The sequence below is a fragment of the Nymphaea colorata genome, chromosome 11 (genome assembly GCF_008831285.2).
Source record: "Nymphaea colorata isolate Beijing-Zhang1983 chromosome 11, ASM883128v2, whole genome shotgun sequence".
NCBI lineage: Eukaryota > Viridiplantae > Streptophyta > Magnoliopsida > Nymphaeales > Nymphaeaceae > Nymphaea > Nymphaea colorata.
The window spans coordinates 18,927,480-18,945,441 of NC_045148.1; the positions used below are offsets into that span (position 1 = coordinate 18,927,480).

The window sequence follows — 17,962 nt, forward strand, 5'->3', positions numbered from 1 at the left end:
TCAACCACTCCTTATTCTCACCAACTTGAACACAGTCATTAGTTCGACTGCTGAGATGATGTCTCCGTGCAATAATTTTAACTTACCCATTTAGAGAGAGTCACTGAAATGATTGTCAAACTGCTCGAAAGAGCGCAACATCACCGGTGTTACTGTGTTGGTTGGTGTGAAAAAACTTCTATACGACGAGTTGAACCCAAGTCCAGCCACATGCAGTGCCCATACCAGACTTGGGTCGGTGCCTCCCAACCTGCTGTGCGACTGAGACGGGTAAGTGCCCTTCAGCCAAAATTTTCTACCTTCCGAATCCCTACTGGGAAACTTTTGCCTTTAATCAATTTTTTGTAGTAACCTCGGTTAGTTTCTCATATAATTAAGCTAATAATAACAATGACTCTCTCTCTGTTCTGTTGCACCGGGTACGGCTGGTAAGGATGGCGCAAGCAAAGTTTGCAAAGGGTGTTTTCGAGCTCTAAAGAAGGTTGGGGTCCGCATGAAAGCTTCATCCACAAGTTCACATACACGTTCTTACGTAAGTCCCATAGTTACTTACTTTTATCAAACTTAGTTGCACAGGCATGATTGCTCCATCCTTGCATTTTAAGAATCTGTCTCATGAAGGATACGGAATTTCGTAATTAGAAAAACAATTTACATCTAAAGTTCATTAATTAAAACATCAACTTTTATCCACTGAAACAGGTAGATAGCGTCGTCTAACTGGTCGAATTTGATTGAAAGCTAAAATATTACATAAGCTTGACGTAAGCTTTTACTGGGACCTGATTCTGCAATAATTGGCACCGACCAACTCTCTAGAATCTAGTTTTTGGGAGTCTCTCAGCAAGGCAAGCCCATTTTTAACCTTGTGCACCAATATCAGCAAGTCGTAGTATGACAAACATGAAAATAAGAATAATTATAAGGAAGCCATTTTTCACAAGAAGTATTGTCATGGTTCATTGGCCCAAAGGTCGGCTGTAGCCCTTGGTTGGCACCACTGCTCATTTTTTAGCTTTATAAAAATTGTCCTTAAAACCTTCGTAAACTAGGAGGCTGCCATACAACATTTCTTCAGGAAAAAAGGAAAAGACAATTTCAGCAGTCTTAGTCAGCAGATGGATTTCCTCCAACAGATCCTCCCTTGTCCTTCCTCTCCCTCCACCTGGCCCATATCCACCTCAGAATCATGAAGCCCCCAAGGGCATAAACCTAGTCAAGAAAAAAAAGATGTTTGAGAAACATGGAACTTAGTGTGTTCCACCTGGCTTGGTCACCGAGTGCATGACATGCAGCCTGAATGAGGCCAACGGTTGGATAATCAGGGTGTGCTTTCTGTATAATCTGATCCCCCAATCAAGGTTCTTATGCAACAGGAGCACCCAAGCTAACTTCAAAACTCTCTTTCTCCCTCTCTCTCTCTCCCCACAAACCCCCGAAGAGAAACTCCATAGGCAAGAAATACAACACTAAAATTCCTGCACCTTGGTTCAACCAAGATGCTTGAACGTTAATAGGATGTAGCCTGAACGACGTCAAGAGTTAGACAATAAGGGTGTGCCTTCTGTACAATCTGATCCCCCCAATCAAGGTTCTTATGCAACAGGAGCACCCAAACTATCTCTCTCTCTCCGAAGAGATACTCCATAGGCAAGAAACACAACACTAAAATTCCTGCATCTTGGTTCAACCAACATGCTTGAACGTGAATAGGACATGGTGTGATTCCCCGGATAATAAGGGTGTGCTTCCCCCCAATCAAGGTTCTTACGCAACAGGAGCACCCAAACTAACTTGAAACTTTCTCTCTCTCTCTCTCTCTCTCTCTCTCCCCACCTCCGAAGAAATACTTAATAGGCAAGAAACACGACACTAAAATTCCTGCATCTTGGTTCAACCAACATGCTTGAACGTGAATAGAGGACAGACCTAGACACCCTACAGAAAAGTCCATCACAAGCTACCGCAATTTCCAAGTAAGAAGAAATTATTTATGTCAATCCTCCATTAAAAAGCACAGAGATTCATTATGCTAAGAAACATGACATGCCCAATCAACAAATTAACAAATATACCCACTCTCCAGCAATCGAGATACATGCACTCAAAGCAGAAGTGCAGAACGTAAGCTTGCGTGATCAGATTATGGTGAATGAGGAGAATAGGTTCTTCCACACGTGGCAAGTGGCAGAAAACACAACCACTGCTAAAAGACTAAAAAAATTAAATCACTACATAAACATCCTCTGAATATTCCACATCCAAAAGCGTAATTTTATAGCCCTGTTTTATGAGAACAGACACTTTCAACGCCCTCCTTCCTAAACCAGTTAGATTCTTCCCTGACCCACGTGATTCCAAGTGAGGTTCAGGAAAAAGCAATCCCTGGTGGCACACCAGAAACAAGTACTTAAGTATACACCACAGTAGTGATGTCCTTGAAACGAACCAAATAAACTGAAAATTATTGTTGTGAAATGAACATCACATTCTCTAACTCCTGCACTTCATAATTGATAACGATTTTGAGATTTATCTAATGATCAGAACCAACTAACCAGCTCAGGACCTTACTCCTAGTAACACTTTCATCTTCTCATAGTAAACTTTGTCAGCTGCACAGAGTTTTCGCTTGATTTTGATAGATAAAAAGCTAGTCTCGAAAATCTACACTTGTTTAAGCTGATGACGCATGGCAACGTCAATAATCTCAACTCACCTTCTTGAACTTGAAGGGGACAAGAATTAGAAAGTATTCGAGAATCAGTTAACCTTACCTATTAATTCATGGATTGAAACTCCTCCTCTTGCTAATAAGATTCTATACTCTCCAGGTTTTGGTTGTGTGAAGCTTTTTATGAGTGCAAATTGTCATGCTGTTTAAGCATGAATACATTTTTTGCTGATGAACAAACGGCTCAACAGGAATGCATTTGAGCTGCCAAAAGGACTACTTGCATGCCCCCATTGGCAGTCAATCTCCTATCATCCATATTTGTTGCTCAATCAACTCATACAGTTCTTTCAGGAAAAATAATTGTTGTGGAATTAAGATGAGAAAATCACTAAGGTAATATAGATTTTTTTTTTCTTTGACAAAAGAACCATCTTTTCATGTTTGTGCCTTCTTTCTCCCTTCTAACCGTAGGTGCTTCATCTAAGCATCTGCCCTTTTTTGTCAAACTACTTGTTCTTCTTGAGCATGGTTTTCTTCTCTCTGTCCTTGTCTATCTCTCCTCTACTTTCTTTTTTGCCACCATCAACTTGCCCCTTTTTGTTTCCACTGATCCGCAGTGATCTCCATCCAGAAAATATACACACGTTCTCACAGTCTCACACTACACACCTTTAGATATGTAAGATATAGGTGACATTGGATCAGCATGATGCAAAACATCCAACGTTCCTGGGACATTGATTCCTTTCACCCTTCCATCAGATGTAAACATCAAATATCAGTTTTATGCTTCCTTGGGTCTTTAGTGTTGAGAAGGATGTAGAATCTAAACATACAGCTAAGGTGTCCATATAGGATAGGCGATTGACTCAACTTTGTTCATACTTGTATTTCCTGTGTTCTTACAGGCATTTCCATTCTTTAACAAATTGACAAGGATTAATATCAAACAACTTGTAAGGGTCAAAAAATGGCAAGGGATTGAAGATCCTAATTCTCTGTCTTTCCTTTCATTATCTCCTCATCTTCCATCCCTTTTTCTTTATTTATTCCTAAGATGCCTGCAGCTTAAAAGAACCCCAAGAGATATCTAAGCCAAGTAGTGGAACTAATGAGTTCACCTACATGTCCTTCCTTGTTCAGTGTTCTTTAATCCTCATATGGTAATAACATATCCGAAGCATATCCTGTGCAAACTATATCTTATTTCATGAACTTAACCTTTCTAGATCATCTTGTTGCATGTTCTTTCTAAACAATCTCGTCTTAGACAAGTGGCAGAACCAGGATTTGTTGGCTGAGGGGTACTTTGAGTTGTTGACCCTTATCTGGTGTGCGCATCGCAAGTGACTGAAGCCAGGTCTAGCTTAATTGCAATGGGATTTTTGAAGGGATAGAGTGGGCACTGGACCGCACCAGCCACACTGTAGCTTCACTACTGCTTAGACATATTAGATTCTTCCAATCTCATAATATGAACAAGATGAATCATTCCCTTCCGATGGCTGAGCTGCCCCTTTTCTCATTTAATTTTCATTATTTTACATCCCAGACAAAATTACATCGATATCAAAAAACAATGAACAAAAGGATTTGTGTAGAAGAATCCAGAGATCTCTGCTTGCTAAACAAATGGCTCAATTTACTGTTGTATACAGTATGATTGCAGTTTCTAGGTTATTCAGATGCTCGCATTGAACAAACAACCATCAAAACAAGTGAAAAATCTGCAGTCATGTCCACAAACACCAGGACGAACAGGTCTACCTGTTATGTGATTATATGATTGAAAACAATGTATTAATGGCCTTTCCTGAATGCAAAATTAAACTTTATATATCAGTTAAGAAGGCAATGGGTCAAATGCCAATGAGAGATTGTCATGGACGGCTGCAATTCATAAGCTTCTCTTGCTCTTGGCTCAGTTTATCATAGTTGATAACCTACACCAGTCATAATGTAGTGTTAAACCTGATAGTATGCCCGTGACTCCCCCTATTTGACACAAGATTTGAAATTTTGAATACCACTACGTGCATTACCAGCCTTATATATCTTATATATCTGCCACTTTTTGCTTGTCATTAGTCACCATGGTCTCCTGGTGTCCATCGTCTCCAAAGATTTAATCCAAAAACCTGAAAGTCCATTCCCCACAACAACCTGCTTGAATTTTTTTACTTGTTCCTAGCTCCCATTGCAAACATCAGCACTCGACACCTTCAACATTTCATGCTTTTTGTTTTGATTGGCCTCCTAGGTTCCAACTTCCAACCATAAAACCAACTTCACTGAAACCTCCAGATTTTACTGGTGTTCATGTAAGCAAAATTGGGGCAAAAATATTTTTAGATTAGGAATATTTGTCCAGATTTAATTTTATTTCTTGTATATTTTATTCTATGATGCATCTAGCTAGTCCACAAATAATCCAAGTCGTATCTGATAGAAATCTAGCACCAATATCTGTAACCAGAAAACAGTACTCACGCAGGAAGATAGAGAGAGAGAGAGAGAATGAAAACAAGAAGAAGCTGAGGAGAAGAAGCTATAGCCAAAATGGTTTGCACGGCCTCTATTTATAATCCCATTTCCAGAATTCTAAGAGTCTCCAATCGTAGAATCCTAGGAGATTTCACAAGCTCCAAGGACATTAATTACATCATAGAAACCTAAGAGACTTCACATATTACAAGGATATTAACTATAACATAGAATCTTAGGAGACTTCATATATTACAAGGACATGAAATATCTTAACACATTGTACAAGGAGGTGGAATCCTAAGAGACTCCTCTTCAATGTGCTGGTGAAGGATTTATATTTTAACACCCTCCCTCAAGTTGTGCATGGTTTTGCACCATGTACAACTTGCCTTTTAGAAACCAGAATCGTTTAATCCTTTTGTAAATAAGTCTGCAACTTGTTCATCTGTACGAACATAAATAGGTTGAATCTCCTTGTCTTCCACCTTTTGTTTAACAAAGTGTTGATCAATCTCAGTGTGCTTTGTTCGACCATGTTGTATGGGACTAAAGGCAATGTTAATAGTGTTTTGATTATCGCACATTAACATTGACGTTTTAATCTTTTCTCCAATGTCTTCTAGCAAATGTCTAACCCATGTAACTTCAACAGTACCTGCAGCCATGCATCTGTATTCAGCTTCAGTGCTGGATCTTGCTACTGCCTTTTGCTTTCGACAACTCCAAGACACACGATTACGTCCAATGAAAATACAAAAACCAAAAATAGTCTTTCTTTGATCAGGATCTCCAGCCCAATCTGCATCTGTGAATGTCATAAGTTGATGTCCAGTAGTTATATTTTCACTCTTACCATAAACTATGTCATCTCCTATTGTTCCTTTAAGATATCTTAATATTCTTTTGACAGCATCCATGTGAGTATCTCTAGGTGCATGCATAAATTGAGATACTTGATTCACAGCATATATAATATCTGGTTTAGTAAATGTAAGATATTGAAGTGCCCCAACAATACTTCGATATTGCGTAGGATCTTCATATAACTCCCCATCCTGAGCACGTAGTCTTTGATTTAGAATACTATGAGTTCCAACAGGCTTACAATCAGACATACCTGACTTTACCTGACTTTTTCAGCAGATCCAACGTGTATTTCTGTTGTGTCAATGTGAGGCGATTATTGTGCCTATCAATCTCCACTCCAAGAAAGAATCGTAAATCACCAAGCTCTTTCATTGTGAAATTTTGCATCATCAAAACTTTAACTTCTTTCTATGTGTTTTTCTAAATTGCCTATGATAACAATTTCATCAACATATATAAGAAGTAAAGTAAATATGTTTTCCTTTCGATAAATAAAAAGAGAGTGATCTAGAGGACATCTTCGAAAACCACATTCTTGAATCTTGCAGGAGAAACTGTCAAACCACGAACGTGAGGCTTGTTTAAGTTCATAATTAGATTTTCTTAGTTTGCAAACCCATGCATGAGAGTCTCCTTTCGTGTATCCTAGAGGTTGTTCCATATATACTTCCTCCCTTAAATCACCATGAAGAAAAGCATTCTTCACGTCCATTTGATGTAGTCTCCATCCATATTCAACTGCCAATGATATAATCACGCGAATTGTTCTCATTTTGATCACAGGGCTAAATGTCTCATCATAATCTTCTCCATATTGTTGTGTAAACCCTTTTGCTACTAACCTTGCTTTGTGTCTTTCTATGCTGCCCTCAGGTTTGTATTAATTTTGTATACCCATTTGGAGCCCACTATGTTCTTTTCGTGTGGCCTCGGAACGATCTCTCATGTTCCACATTCATGCAAGGCATTCATTTCTTCTTTCATAGCCTTTCTCCAATTATGTGATTCTGACGCTTGATCAAATGAAGTAGGTTCTTCCTCCTTGCCAACTTTTGCCACGAATAACTGAAAATCAAGTGATAGAGAATCATAGCTAACCCACCTGTGAATGGGATGACGAATGTGTTGGGATCTTCTAAGGTGGGGCATGTTGTCTTCTTCACTGTGAGCATCTTTGTCCCTTAGTCGTCGACTGTAGATAAGACCCGAATACCGATGTGAATCGTTGCTCTGTTCTTCATTATTGCTTTCGTGATGACTTGATGATTGTGTTGGATCTTCTTGATTTTCACGTTGAGCCATATCAGACGGTTGTATTGCTCTCTCTGGATCTTCATTTTGAGGCACATCATTTTCTATAACAGGATCTGCATTGAATAACTGTGTACTGGTCCAAGGATCATAAGATTCAATGGTCATAGGCATTTTATTTGTATCATCAAAACTATGTTCATCAAAAATAACATTTCTTGAAGTTTTGATACGTTTAGTTGTTGGATCATAGCATCGAAAACCTTTATATTCATCAACATATCCAACGAATCTACATTGAATAGCTTTGTCTTGAAACTTGTTCCTCAAGCAGCATCAACGTGAACATAGCATACACAACAAAAAACTTTCAGGTTCTTGTAATCAGGTTGTTTGCCTAAGAGTGTAAAATATGACGATTTAGACAGCAAGAGTGTCATAGGCAAACAATTTATTATGTATACAGCAGTATGGAAGACTTCAGTCCACAAGGAAATAGGCATATCAGTATCATGCATCATGCTCATGGCGCTTTCAACTATATATCGATGTTTCCGCTCAACTACACCATTTTGTTGTGGTGTGTAAGGGCAGGAGATTTGTCTAGTTATCCCTTTTTCACGTAGAAATTCAATAAAATCAAGCGAGGAATATTCTCCCCCTCCATCACATTGAAAATGCACCACATTGGATGAAAATTTGGTTTGAATCATGGCATAAAAGTTTCAAAATATGTGAGGTATTTCTTATTTGTGTTTCATGAAGTAAATCCAGGTGAAACGTGTGTAAGAGTCAATGAATAAGACATAATATCTTGATCCAGACATTGAATCAATAGGGGCTGGCCCCCATACATCAGAAAAAATAGTTTCAAAAGGTTTGAAAGCCCTTTGATTTATATTATGAAAAGGTAAAACATGACTCTTACAAAGTCCACAACTTGAACATTTTTTGACACTTGAAGTAAGAGGTAAGCTTGACCTTGAAATGAGACTATTTGTGAAAGTTTTTCAATGAAATGTCAACCACAGTGTCCTAGCCGACTATGCCACAGATCAGACTCCAAAAATTGGTTAGGGCCTCTTACTTTTAATTGAAAATGGCAAGAACTTGACACTGATGACGCATTATGAGAAAGAGAAAATGTCTTCAATCCTATATCAAAAGTGGATGAATCATTGGGTAGACATTCCTTGAGGACGTACATATTCCCTTGACGCTCCCCTCTAGCGAACATTTTCTTCGTTTGGAGGTCCTTGACATAGACAGAAGAATGTGTGAATTCAACAGAAGAGCTTGTATCATCAATGAGTTTAGAAATGGATATGATGTTCTTTTTGATATTGGGAGCAAGAACAACATTAAACAGTGATAGAGATGAGGATGACAATGGAATATGTGCATTTCCAATATGTGTAATGGGATGAGATTTTCCATCACCTGTTATAATGCAACTTCTACCGTAATGAGGGGATAAGTTAGTCATTACCTGCATTTCCTGTCACATGGGTAGCTGCACCTGAATCCAAGAACCATTCTCCCTGCTCATTTTGCTTTATAGTCATCTTTGAGAAAGCGGTCATCAATAGTTGTTGCATATCTTCAGCGGTGGATTTAAAACTTTGTCCTCCTTGTTTATAATCATGTCTTACCCCTTTGTTTTTATTTTGAGGATTAAACCAGCACTGTGCCTTCATGTGCCCCTTCTTGTTGCACTGAAAACAAATTGGTATTTTTCTTGAAGTATCCAAAGGAGACATACCTTGGTTATGTGGTGTTGGTAGAATGTCACGACCACCATGGTTGGAGTTCCCATAGCTCTTACTAAACTTTACATTCATAGCCAACACATTTTGGGAGTTCCCTTGATCAATCCTTTCAATGACTCTTTTTATATTCATTTCGTGTTAGAGAAGTTTACCTTGTAGTTCGTTGAAGGATGGCAGAACAGGAAGGACCTCAAGAGCTGTAATAAAAGCATGATAATCATGCCCAAGTCCATTCAAGGTTTGCTGCACCTTTTCTTTATCAGAAATGTTATTCCCTGAGGCAGTAAGTTGGTCTGCGACGGCCTTAATACGCCCCAAATAATCCATGATAAACGTTGAACTTTTGCTCAAATTCTGAAATTCTTTCTTTAAGTACATAATTCGAGCTTCTGATATTTGGGAAAAGGTATATGTTAAAAGAGTTTTATTGAAATATTAGAAAGTTAGAGAGGTGCTCTTTAAATATTTTCATATTGTTATTGGACCTTTTTTGTAAAATGTTTACAGCCAGCCCTAATCTCTTTTAAAAGAGATTAGGGTTACGTAAGTGAATATACTTTTTGGCTCTATCTCTCTCATCGTATCATGGTATCAGAGCCAGCCAAGTGAGCTCTTCCGGCGACCTCTTCCTCCGGCGACACCTCTCTCCGGCGGCTCTCCGGCGACCTCTCCCTCCGGTGATCTCTTCCTTTCTCCCTCTTTTTCATCTCCCACCTCTATTCTTTCTTACCACCCAATAAGGAGACGGTAAGAGAATAGAGGTTGAGAGGGCTGCGTGGGGAAGGACCTGATCACGCCTATGTGGAAGGCGTGATCAGATCCTTGTTTATCAATCTTGTGGATGATATGGCTGCTGTGATCAGATTTTGTGTTGACCGTGGGGAGCAAAATATCCTATAGATCGTGGATGTTAAGTTTGTCCTATAGATTGTGGATATGAAGTCTGAAAGTTAAAGTTTAATGAGTTGTGGACTGCTGCTGATCGTAAGTATGAAATCTAACATGTGATTATGTTGAGATTCTTGCCATATGTCGTGGACAACCAGTCTTATGTGGTGTGGCTGTATTTAAGAATAGCAGCAGCCATTTGTTGATGGTGGAAGTAGTTGCTGTCTTTGGCAGATATTGTTGAAGTTAATATTTACTGTCTCTTGAAGATTTCCTGCCTGTGTTGTCTTCATCGGCTGCAACTATTATTTGAGTGTCTGTTGTGTTTCTTTCCTGTTTTACTGCCTAAATTTCAGTCAATATTGCTGCTTGTGTCTGCTGGAAATATTCAGAGTTTATGCCTGGGTTGCTGCCTGCTTTATTGAACTTCTGATTTGATATTGGAGCTTAAGAATTTTTAGATTCTCCTGCATTGCAGTGATTTTGATATACCTCTAATATTAGTAGCCAGCTGGGTCCTCTTGATTTATTATGGCTCAAAACAGTAAATCAGAAAGTTCTATTGAATACAAGATGGCTGGAAATTCATTCTCTTATGGAACCACGATAAAATTGAATGGTTCAAACTATGAAATATGGTCTAGGGTGTTCATGATGTCTGTGGCTGGGCATAAAAAAAAATATGTTCTTGAGGAGGATGAACCTACTGAGAAAAAGGGGATATATGCTGCGTGGGATGAAGATAATTATATTGTTATGTCTTGGATTATGAATACTGTGGAGTCTCATATAGCCGCAACTATTGCATATTACACCAAGGCCAAGGATATGTGGTCTTTCTTGAGGAAGACATATTCGCATGCTACTAATGTAATTAAAATCCTGCAATTGGAAGAAGAACTATGCAACATACGACAAGGGGATCAGGATTTATCTCAGTATTTTGCTACTTTGACTGCTGCATATGAACGGTTAAAGGCTCTTCGTCCACCTTGCCAACATTGTTATGCATCACATTTTGAAACTGGTATGGTAGCGAAGTTTCTATCTGGCTTATCTCCAGAATACTCTGTGGCAAAGTCTCAAATTCTCACAGGCAGTGATCTTCCAGATCTAGCAGACACGTATAATAGGCTGAGTCGTCTTGCAGTCACTCTTTCTCAGAATACGCAAGACACACCAGTCTCTGCTCTTGTGATATGAGGATGGGTCCCCAGTTCTTTTGGTGGCAGTAGGGGACGTGGTACAGGCCGTGGTGTAGGACGTGGCAGATTTCAGTGCTCTTATTGTGGCAAAATTGGTTATCTAGAGGATCGTTGTTGGGACAAACATCCTCACCTCCGTTCTAACGTTTCCTCTGGACGTGGGGGAGGTAGACTCGCCACAAGCAAAGGTCTTTCTTCATCCCAAGCAACTCATTCAAAGGCAACAATATCTATGGTTGAGTCTTCTACTGATCCTTCTATATCTATGTCATATTCTCTTAACTTAAGTAAGGATGAATATGATCGTGTTCTTGCTCAAAGGTCTGCCTCTACATCTACCTCTACATCTGCCAATGCTACTGTTATAGATTCAGCATTCTCTGTTGGTGCTCCTACTGATGATCCAGGTATGACATGGATGATAGATTCTGGCGCTTCTAGACATTGTTGTAATCAACTACAGATTTTTTCATCATTTGTCAAATTTTCTACACCACAACATGTTAGGCTGGCTGATGGCAAGTTGTCTCCTGTTTTGGGCAGCGGTGATATCTACCTTCCACATTTAGGCACTATTACACATGTGCTATATGTTCCTCAGTTTCCTGTTAATTTGTTATCTGTTAAGCAGCTAGCTATCGACTTACAATGTAAAGTCATTTTTGAACCTGACTCCTGTTCTTTTCAGGACTTACCAACTGGGAAGATGATTGGTTGCGGCCATGAACGTGAGGGACTTTATTTTCTGTCGATCCCAGTTGATGTTGCTGCATCTGCAGTCCCGCAGTCCCTTCAAAGCCTTCTCCTTTCCAATGGCATCTCAGACTGGGTCATCCGTCAGTACCAAAACTTCGTCGCATGTTTCCAGATATTCCTGCATCAGAGTCCTTCTTATGTGATGCTTGTCAGTTAGGCAAGCATACACGGAGCAGCTTTCCTTCTAGTCAGAGTCCGTTTAGTCAGAGTCCGTTTGATCTCATTCATGTGGACGTATGGGGTCCTAGTCGAGTTCCATTTTGGTCATGTTTCCGATACTATCTTGTTTTAGTTGATGATTTTACTAGAGTCAGTTGGGTTTTCTTGTTAAGGGAAAGATCTGAAGTCATATGTATTCTTCAAAAGTTTGTCAATGAAATAAAAACTTAGTTTGGTCTCATTGTTAAAAATATTTGCACTGATAATGCTCTTGAATTCAAGTCTTCTATTCTGCTTCAGTTTTATGCCAATCATGGAATTCGCCCTCAATATACTTGTCCGCATACGTCCCAACAAAATGGTGTAGCCGAACGCAAACATCGGCAACTCTTAAATGTGGCTCGCACCCTTATGCTACATTCTCACATGCCTGCTTATTTTTGGGGTGATGTTATTCTTACTGCATGTTACCTCATTAATAAATTACCCTCTTCCTCCATCCAAGAACGTATTCCCATTCAAATTCTATATCCAGGGCGTCCATTATTTCACTTACCTCCCAAAGTATTTGGATGCACTTGCTTTACACATATTCTAGGCTCAAACAAAAATAAACTTGCTGCCCAAGCCATCAAATGTGTCTTTATTGGCTACTCAGCCAATCAAAAAGGATATAAATGCTTTGATCCCCTGATTAAGAAAGACATTATCAGTGCGGATGTTACCTTCTTTGAGTCTCGTCCTTATTTTGCCTCGTCAAGTCCATCTTTGTCTGAGATGCATGTACCTGTACCTCTTCCTATTCCACCAGTGTCACTTGAGTCATTTCCACCATCTCAACCTAGGTCACATGAACGTTTCTTTGATCTTCCGTTGGTTTACACTCGTCGTCTAGGTCTCTCTCTCAACTGTCCACTAACATCATCTCAAGAGGTAAGCTCCACTGATAAGACTGACTCAGGTTTCAATGATGACCATTTTGCAGCAGATCTCCCTATTGCCATTCGCAAAGGCAAGCGACAGTGTACACTACATCCTATTTCTAATTTTGTCTCTATTGATTGTTTGAGTACAAGTTTGGTGCAGTTTGATCAAGCTCTATCTAATCATGTTATCCCGTCTTCTCACCATCAAGCCCTGTTAGATCCACGTTGGCGACAAGCCATGCAGGAGGAAATGGATGCTCTTATTTCTCGGGAGACTTGGGATTTGGTAGATCCCCCGACGCACTGTGATGTAGTTGGATCAAGATGGGTATTCACCATCAAGTATCATTCTGATGGTTCAGTTGAAAGGTTCAAGGCACGTCTTGTCGCAAAAGGGTATACTCAGACTTACGGTGTTGATTTCTTTGAGACTTTTTCGCCTGTGGCTCGGTTAGGTACCATTCGATTGATTATATCTCTTGCTGTCCAGCGAGAGTGGCCTCTCTTCCAGCTGGATGTGAAAAATGCATTTTTGTATGGAGACCTTTCTGAAACCGTCTATATGCAGCAACCACCTGGTTTTGAGCGACGGGGGGAGTGTTCCAAGGTATGCAAATTAAAGAGGGCTATTTATGGACTTAAGCAGAGTCCTCGTGCATGGTTCCAAAAGCTTACTGAGGTGTTATCTAAATGTGGATTTTGCAGATCCCAGCTTGATCACTCATTGTTTATCAAGCGAGGCTCATCAGGGATGGTGATATTGATTGTCTACGTGGATGATATTGTTCTTACTGGGGAAAATGATCAAGAGATAGCTCACACAAAGGAGTTTTTACAGCAACACTTTGTTACTAAAGACCTTGGACAACTCCGTTATTTTCTTGGTATTGAGGTGGCTCGTAGTAATAAAGGAGTTGTAGTGTCTCAAAGGAAATATGTTCTTGATCTTTTGCAGGAAACAGGACTATTGGGGGCTAAGCCTGCCACACTTCCCATGAATCCCTGCATTCATATACATGATGATGACTCAGAGCCATTTGACTCTAGATCCTACCGATCCCTGATAGGGAAACTGCTATATTTGACTGTCACTCGTCTCGACATTAGCTTTGCTGTGAATAAGTTAAGTCAGTTCATGGAAAAACCCCGGAAGGTTCACTGGGATGCTGCTCTAATGATTGTTAGATACTTGAAATCAGTCCCGGGAAAGGGGTTATGGTTCAAAAAGGGAGAATGTATTGACATCGAAGCATATAGTGATGCTGATTATGCAGGGTCTATAGATGACAAAAAGTCTACTACAGGTTTTTGTGTTTTTGTGGGGGGTAATCTTATTTCCTGGAGGAGCAAAAAGCAGAATGTGGTAGCTCGTTCTAGTGCTGAGTCGGAATATAAGGTTATGGCTCAAACTGCAGCTGAAATGTCGTGGGTTAGATCACTACTTTTAGAGTTAGGTGTTTCAGTGAATCTCCCAATGAAGATGTATTGTGACAACAAGGCAGCTACGTATATTGCTAACAATCCTGTCTTCCATGAGAGAACTAAACACATTGAAGTGGATTGTCACTATATTCGAGACTTAGTTCAAGAAGGAATTGTTAGCACTATTCATGTCTCCTTAGAAGATCAAGCAGCTGATATCCTTACCAAGGCTCTTCCTATAGGCGATTTCTTGAGATGTTGTAACAAGCTGAGCATGATTAATATATATACTGCAGCTTGAGGGAGAGTGTTAAAAGAGTTTTATTGAAATATTAGAAAGTTAGAGAGGTGCTCTTTAAATATTTTCATATTGTTATTGGACCTTTTTTGTAAAATGTTTACAGCCAGCCCTAATCTCTTTTAAAAGAGATTAGGGTTACGTAAGTGAATATACTTTTTGGCTCTATCTCTCTCATCGTATCAGTATCAGCAAGGGTTTTTCATAATTCTTCTGCAGTACAATCATCAGAAACTGAAAGTAACACTTGTTGAGATAAAGTGGACAAAATATACGCAACCAAACTTTAGTCACATCTCATCCACACAACATGTTCAAGGTTGTTGTCTTCATGAACAACAATAACTTCTCCTGCCTCATTTTTTATTTCCTGCAAAACAGATATTGGTGGAGCCTTTGTTGAATCATCGAGATGTCCAAAGAGGCCTTGACTTCTTATGAAAGGCATGATTTGCCTTTTTCAGATCAGATAATTCTCATGGTTGAGTTTTTCGGTAATAAGGTGAGGAAGAAAACTTGAGGACATGCCAGAATGCGAAAGGTTTTCCATGACTGCAGAAAGGAAGGGTATATAGGTAGAAGATGAGAGGAAAAGAAGACACGATATAACAAGATGTGTCCTTAGGTAAGCAAGAAGAAAAAGGAACAAGAATTACGCAAGAGAAAAGTAAATTCAGGATAGAGACAAGATGAGAAAAGAATTCTAACCAGATCAGACTTATTTGGGCATTTCGTTTGGTAGAGATAACGTAACCTGGCGCTCTGATACCATGATAAAAATGTAGCACCAATATCTGTAACCAGAAAACAGTACTCACGCAGGAAGATAGAGAGAGAGAGAGAGAGTGAGTGAAAACAAGAAGAAGCTGAGGAGAAGAAGCCGTAGCCAAAATGGTTTGCACGGCCTCTATTTATAATCTCATTTCTATAATTCTAAGAGTCTTCAATCGTAGAATCCTAGGAGATTTCACAAGCTCCAAGGACATTAATTACATCATAGAAACCTAAGAGACTTCACATATTACAAGGATATTAACTACAACATAGAATCCTAGAAGATTTCACATATTACAAGGACATTAAATATCTTAACACATTCTACAAGGAGGTGGAATCCTAAGAGACTCCTCTTTGGTGAAGGATTTATATTTTAACAGTATCAATTAGGCATTCAATCAACATTGAACCATAAGACCTAAGCCACCAATGAGTATCTAAATAAATTGATCATGAGCGACCTTACTCTTATAAAAATTGTTGGTTGAACCCCAAATTTAACAAAAAAAAGAAGATTCAATAACTTGTTCTTGAATAACTTGATGAGCACCCTTCAAAGTGAGAAAGGATGACAAAATGAAGACGACAGTAACGATCATCTAAGGATTCAAATAGAGGAATAAAACTGCCGGTGATGCAATCAAATGAGAAACCAAAAACACAAAAGCAGACTCTCCCAAGAAGTCATTTCCAAGAACTTCAGTCTCCAGCAACTATGGTCCAGCCACCCAATGTTACAGGGATGGTGGAAGCTCCTCCTTAGCCCGTAAATCATATCAATCCTCTTCAATTTACCTCGTGAAATTCACCGCTCACAAGCAAGCAGAACATTATGCAAATAACACCATGAAGATAAAAAACGAGAGACACGACAGTCATGGATGGAAGAGACTTAAAGACCTGCCACATGTTGCTGGGATTCACTCCTTCAGCTGACTCCTCGGTTTCCAACTTGAGAGGAGGCGGGAAGTTGCCAGCACGACCAGCACCAGGAATGGTGACGACAGGAGGCCCCTCCCTTCCAACTATCTCTTGCCCATTTCTCTCTTCCGTCTCCTCCGCCATTGGCGTTAGCTTCCCACTGTTTCAGACGCTTACCGCGCTCTGGCTGATGGAAGCAACGCACCTTCCTGAACCTGCCGGCGGTGGCGGTAGATGAAGGGGGATAAAGAAAGCAAACGGGTATGGACTATGGACCTTTCCCTTGAACTGTCCCCAAGGCCGAAGAAATTGGCGTTTTCAATGTAAATTCGTATTTTACACACATTTAGTGTTTTATTTGAAGGAGATTAACATAATTGGTTGGAATGATAGATCGGCAAAAAAAATTAATTTAATTTTCATATACATTATTTTTTAAAACTGTAAATGGTGACTGCTTAATTGAGAAATGTTCGTGCTCATTCCAAAATAATTCTAAATTAAAAGAAGAGGAAAAAGGTGAAAGACATTTTTCTTATAAACAATAAATTAACGTAGTTTATTGCGCCATAAAAAAACATTTTTAGTGACAAATATAACTTCAATGAATGATTTAAAGTACCTAAATAAAAGGCTTAATGATTGGTTAATGGGAGGGATAAAACATTTATCGGCGTCTTTTTCCTCTCATTTTTTCCTCTATCTAAACACGATTTTTTTTTAGTTATTTCATTTCGTTTGAAATTTAGACATCCATACTAACTAGCTATGCCTCCAGCCAAGTAGGCTATCGGTCATTAATAGAGGCACAAAGACCCTTTCCCGACGGACTTGCATCGTAAACGGCTACGCAAATAGTTCATAGTAATGACTTGATCCAAACGTGCCCTTGAGCCTCAATTTTAGCATTAGTAAGTCCCCGATGTTTATAAGTTCGTTTTTCTTTTCAACTTAATCAATATAAACCTCTTAATGATGTTATGATCTATTCCCCTTTGAATACTATTTGTTTGTATATAGAATTCTAATTCTAAATATTTTACTTGTCTGTCACACTTCAATTCAAATTTCTTGGGGTTTTCCATTCAGTCAGTGAATCCAAATCCATCTAATATCTAACTTTGATTCACAACTACATTTTTTAAAAAAAAAGGCGAAGATAAATGACAGTAGAGCACCAATCTGAATAAGTATATCATATTTGTTCAAAATCAGTCGTACGAGGCCCAAACAATTACTCCCACCTCTTTAAAATGCCAGATTCCTTAGCGGTTCTGCTAAAATCTTTATCAGTATGTTCTTTATCCTTAACAAGAACCTTAAGAAAAATGGAAAGTATGTGGTAGAACGACCCTAAAGATGTTAAAAAAGTTGGTCAAATTCCAAACTTTGTAATTTGCGTTGAGCTCCCATGCTGTTTATGAATTTGTTATAAACATTAACGTAAATTCATGGAACACTATGTGCCCAAAATTTTAAAAATCTGCCCATTACCTGAGGTGAATCATAGAATGGTAACAAAGTGTTAGAGTTACCATTCTTCCAGGTGAATCATATGA

At 39.1% G+C, this 17,962-nt stretch overlaps 1 protein-coding gene across 1 annotated transcript; it reads right to left on the reverse strand.

Moving 5' to 3' along the window:
• Nucleotides 1–895: 895 nt before the first annotated feature.
• On the reverse strand, nt 896–16,665 carry LOC116264673 (uncharacterized). Its single transcript, XM_031645017.2, has 2 exons — nt 16,383–16,665; nt 896–1,212 (listed from the first exon to the last, which is right to left on the reverse strand). The coding sequence occupies exons 1-2, from the start codon at nt 16,545–16,547 to the stop codon at nt 1,108–1,110; spliced, it is 270 nt and encodes an 89-aa protein (XP_031500877.1). The 5' UTR covers nt 16,548–16,665; the 3' UTR covers nt 896–1,107.
• Nucleotides 16,666–17,962: the final 1,297 nt, after the last annotated feature.

Coding starts and splice junctions, on each gene's coding strand:
- LOC116264673 (XM_031645017.2), bottom strand. CDS start 16,547: ATGGCGGAGGAGACGGAAGAGAGAAATGGGCAAGAGATAGTTGGAAGG. Junction 1,213..16,382: donor ATCCCAGCAACATGTGGCAG/GTCTTTAAGTCT, acceptor TTTCTTGACTAG/GTTTATGCCCTTGGGGGCTT.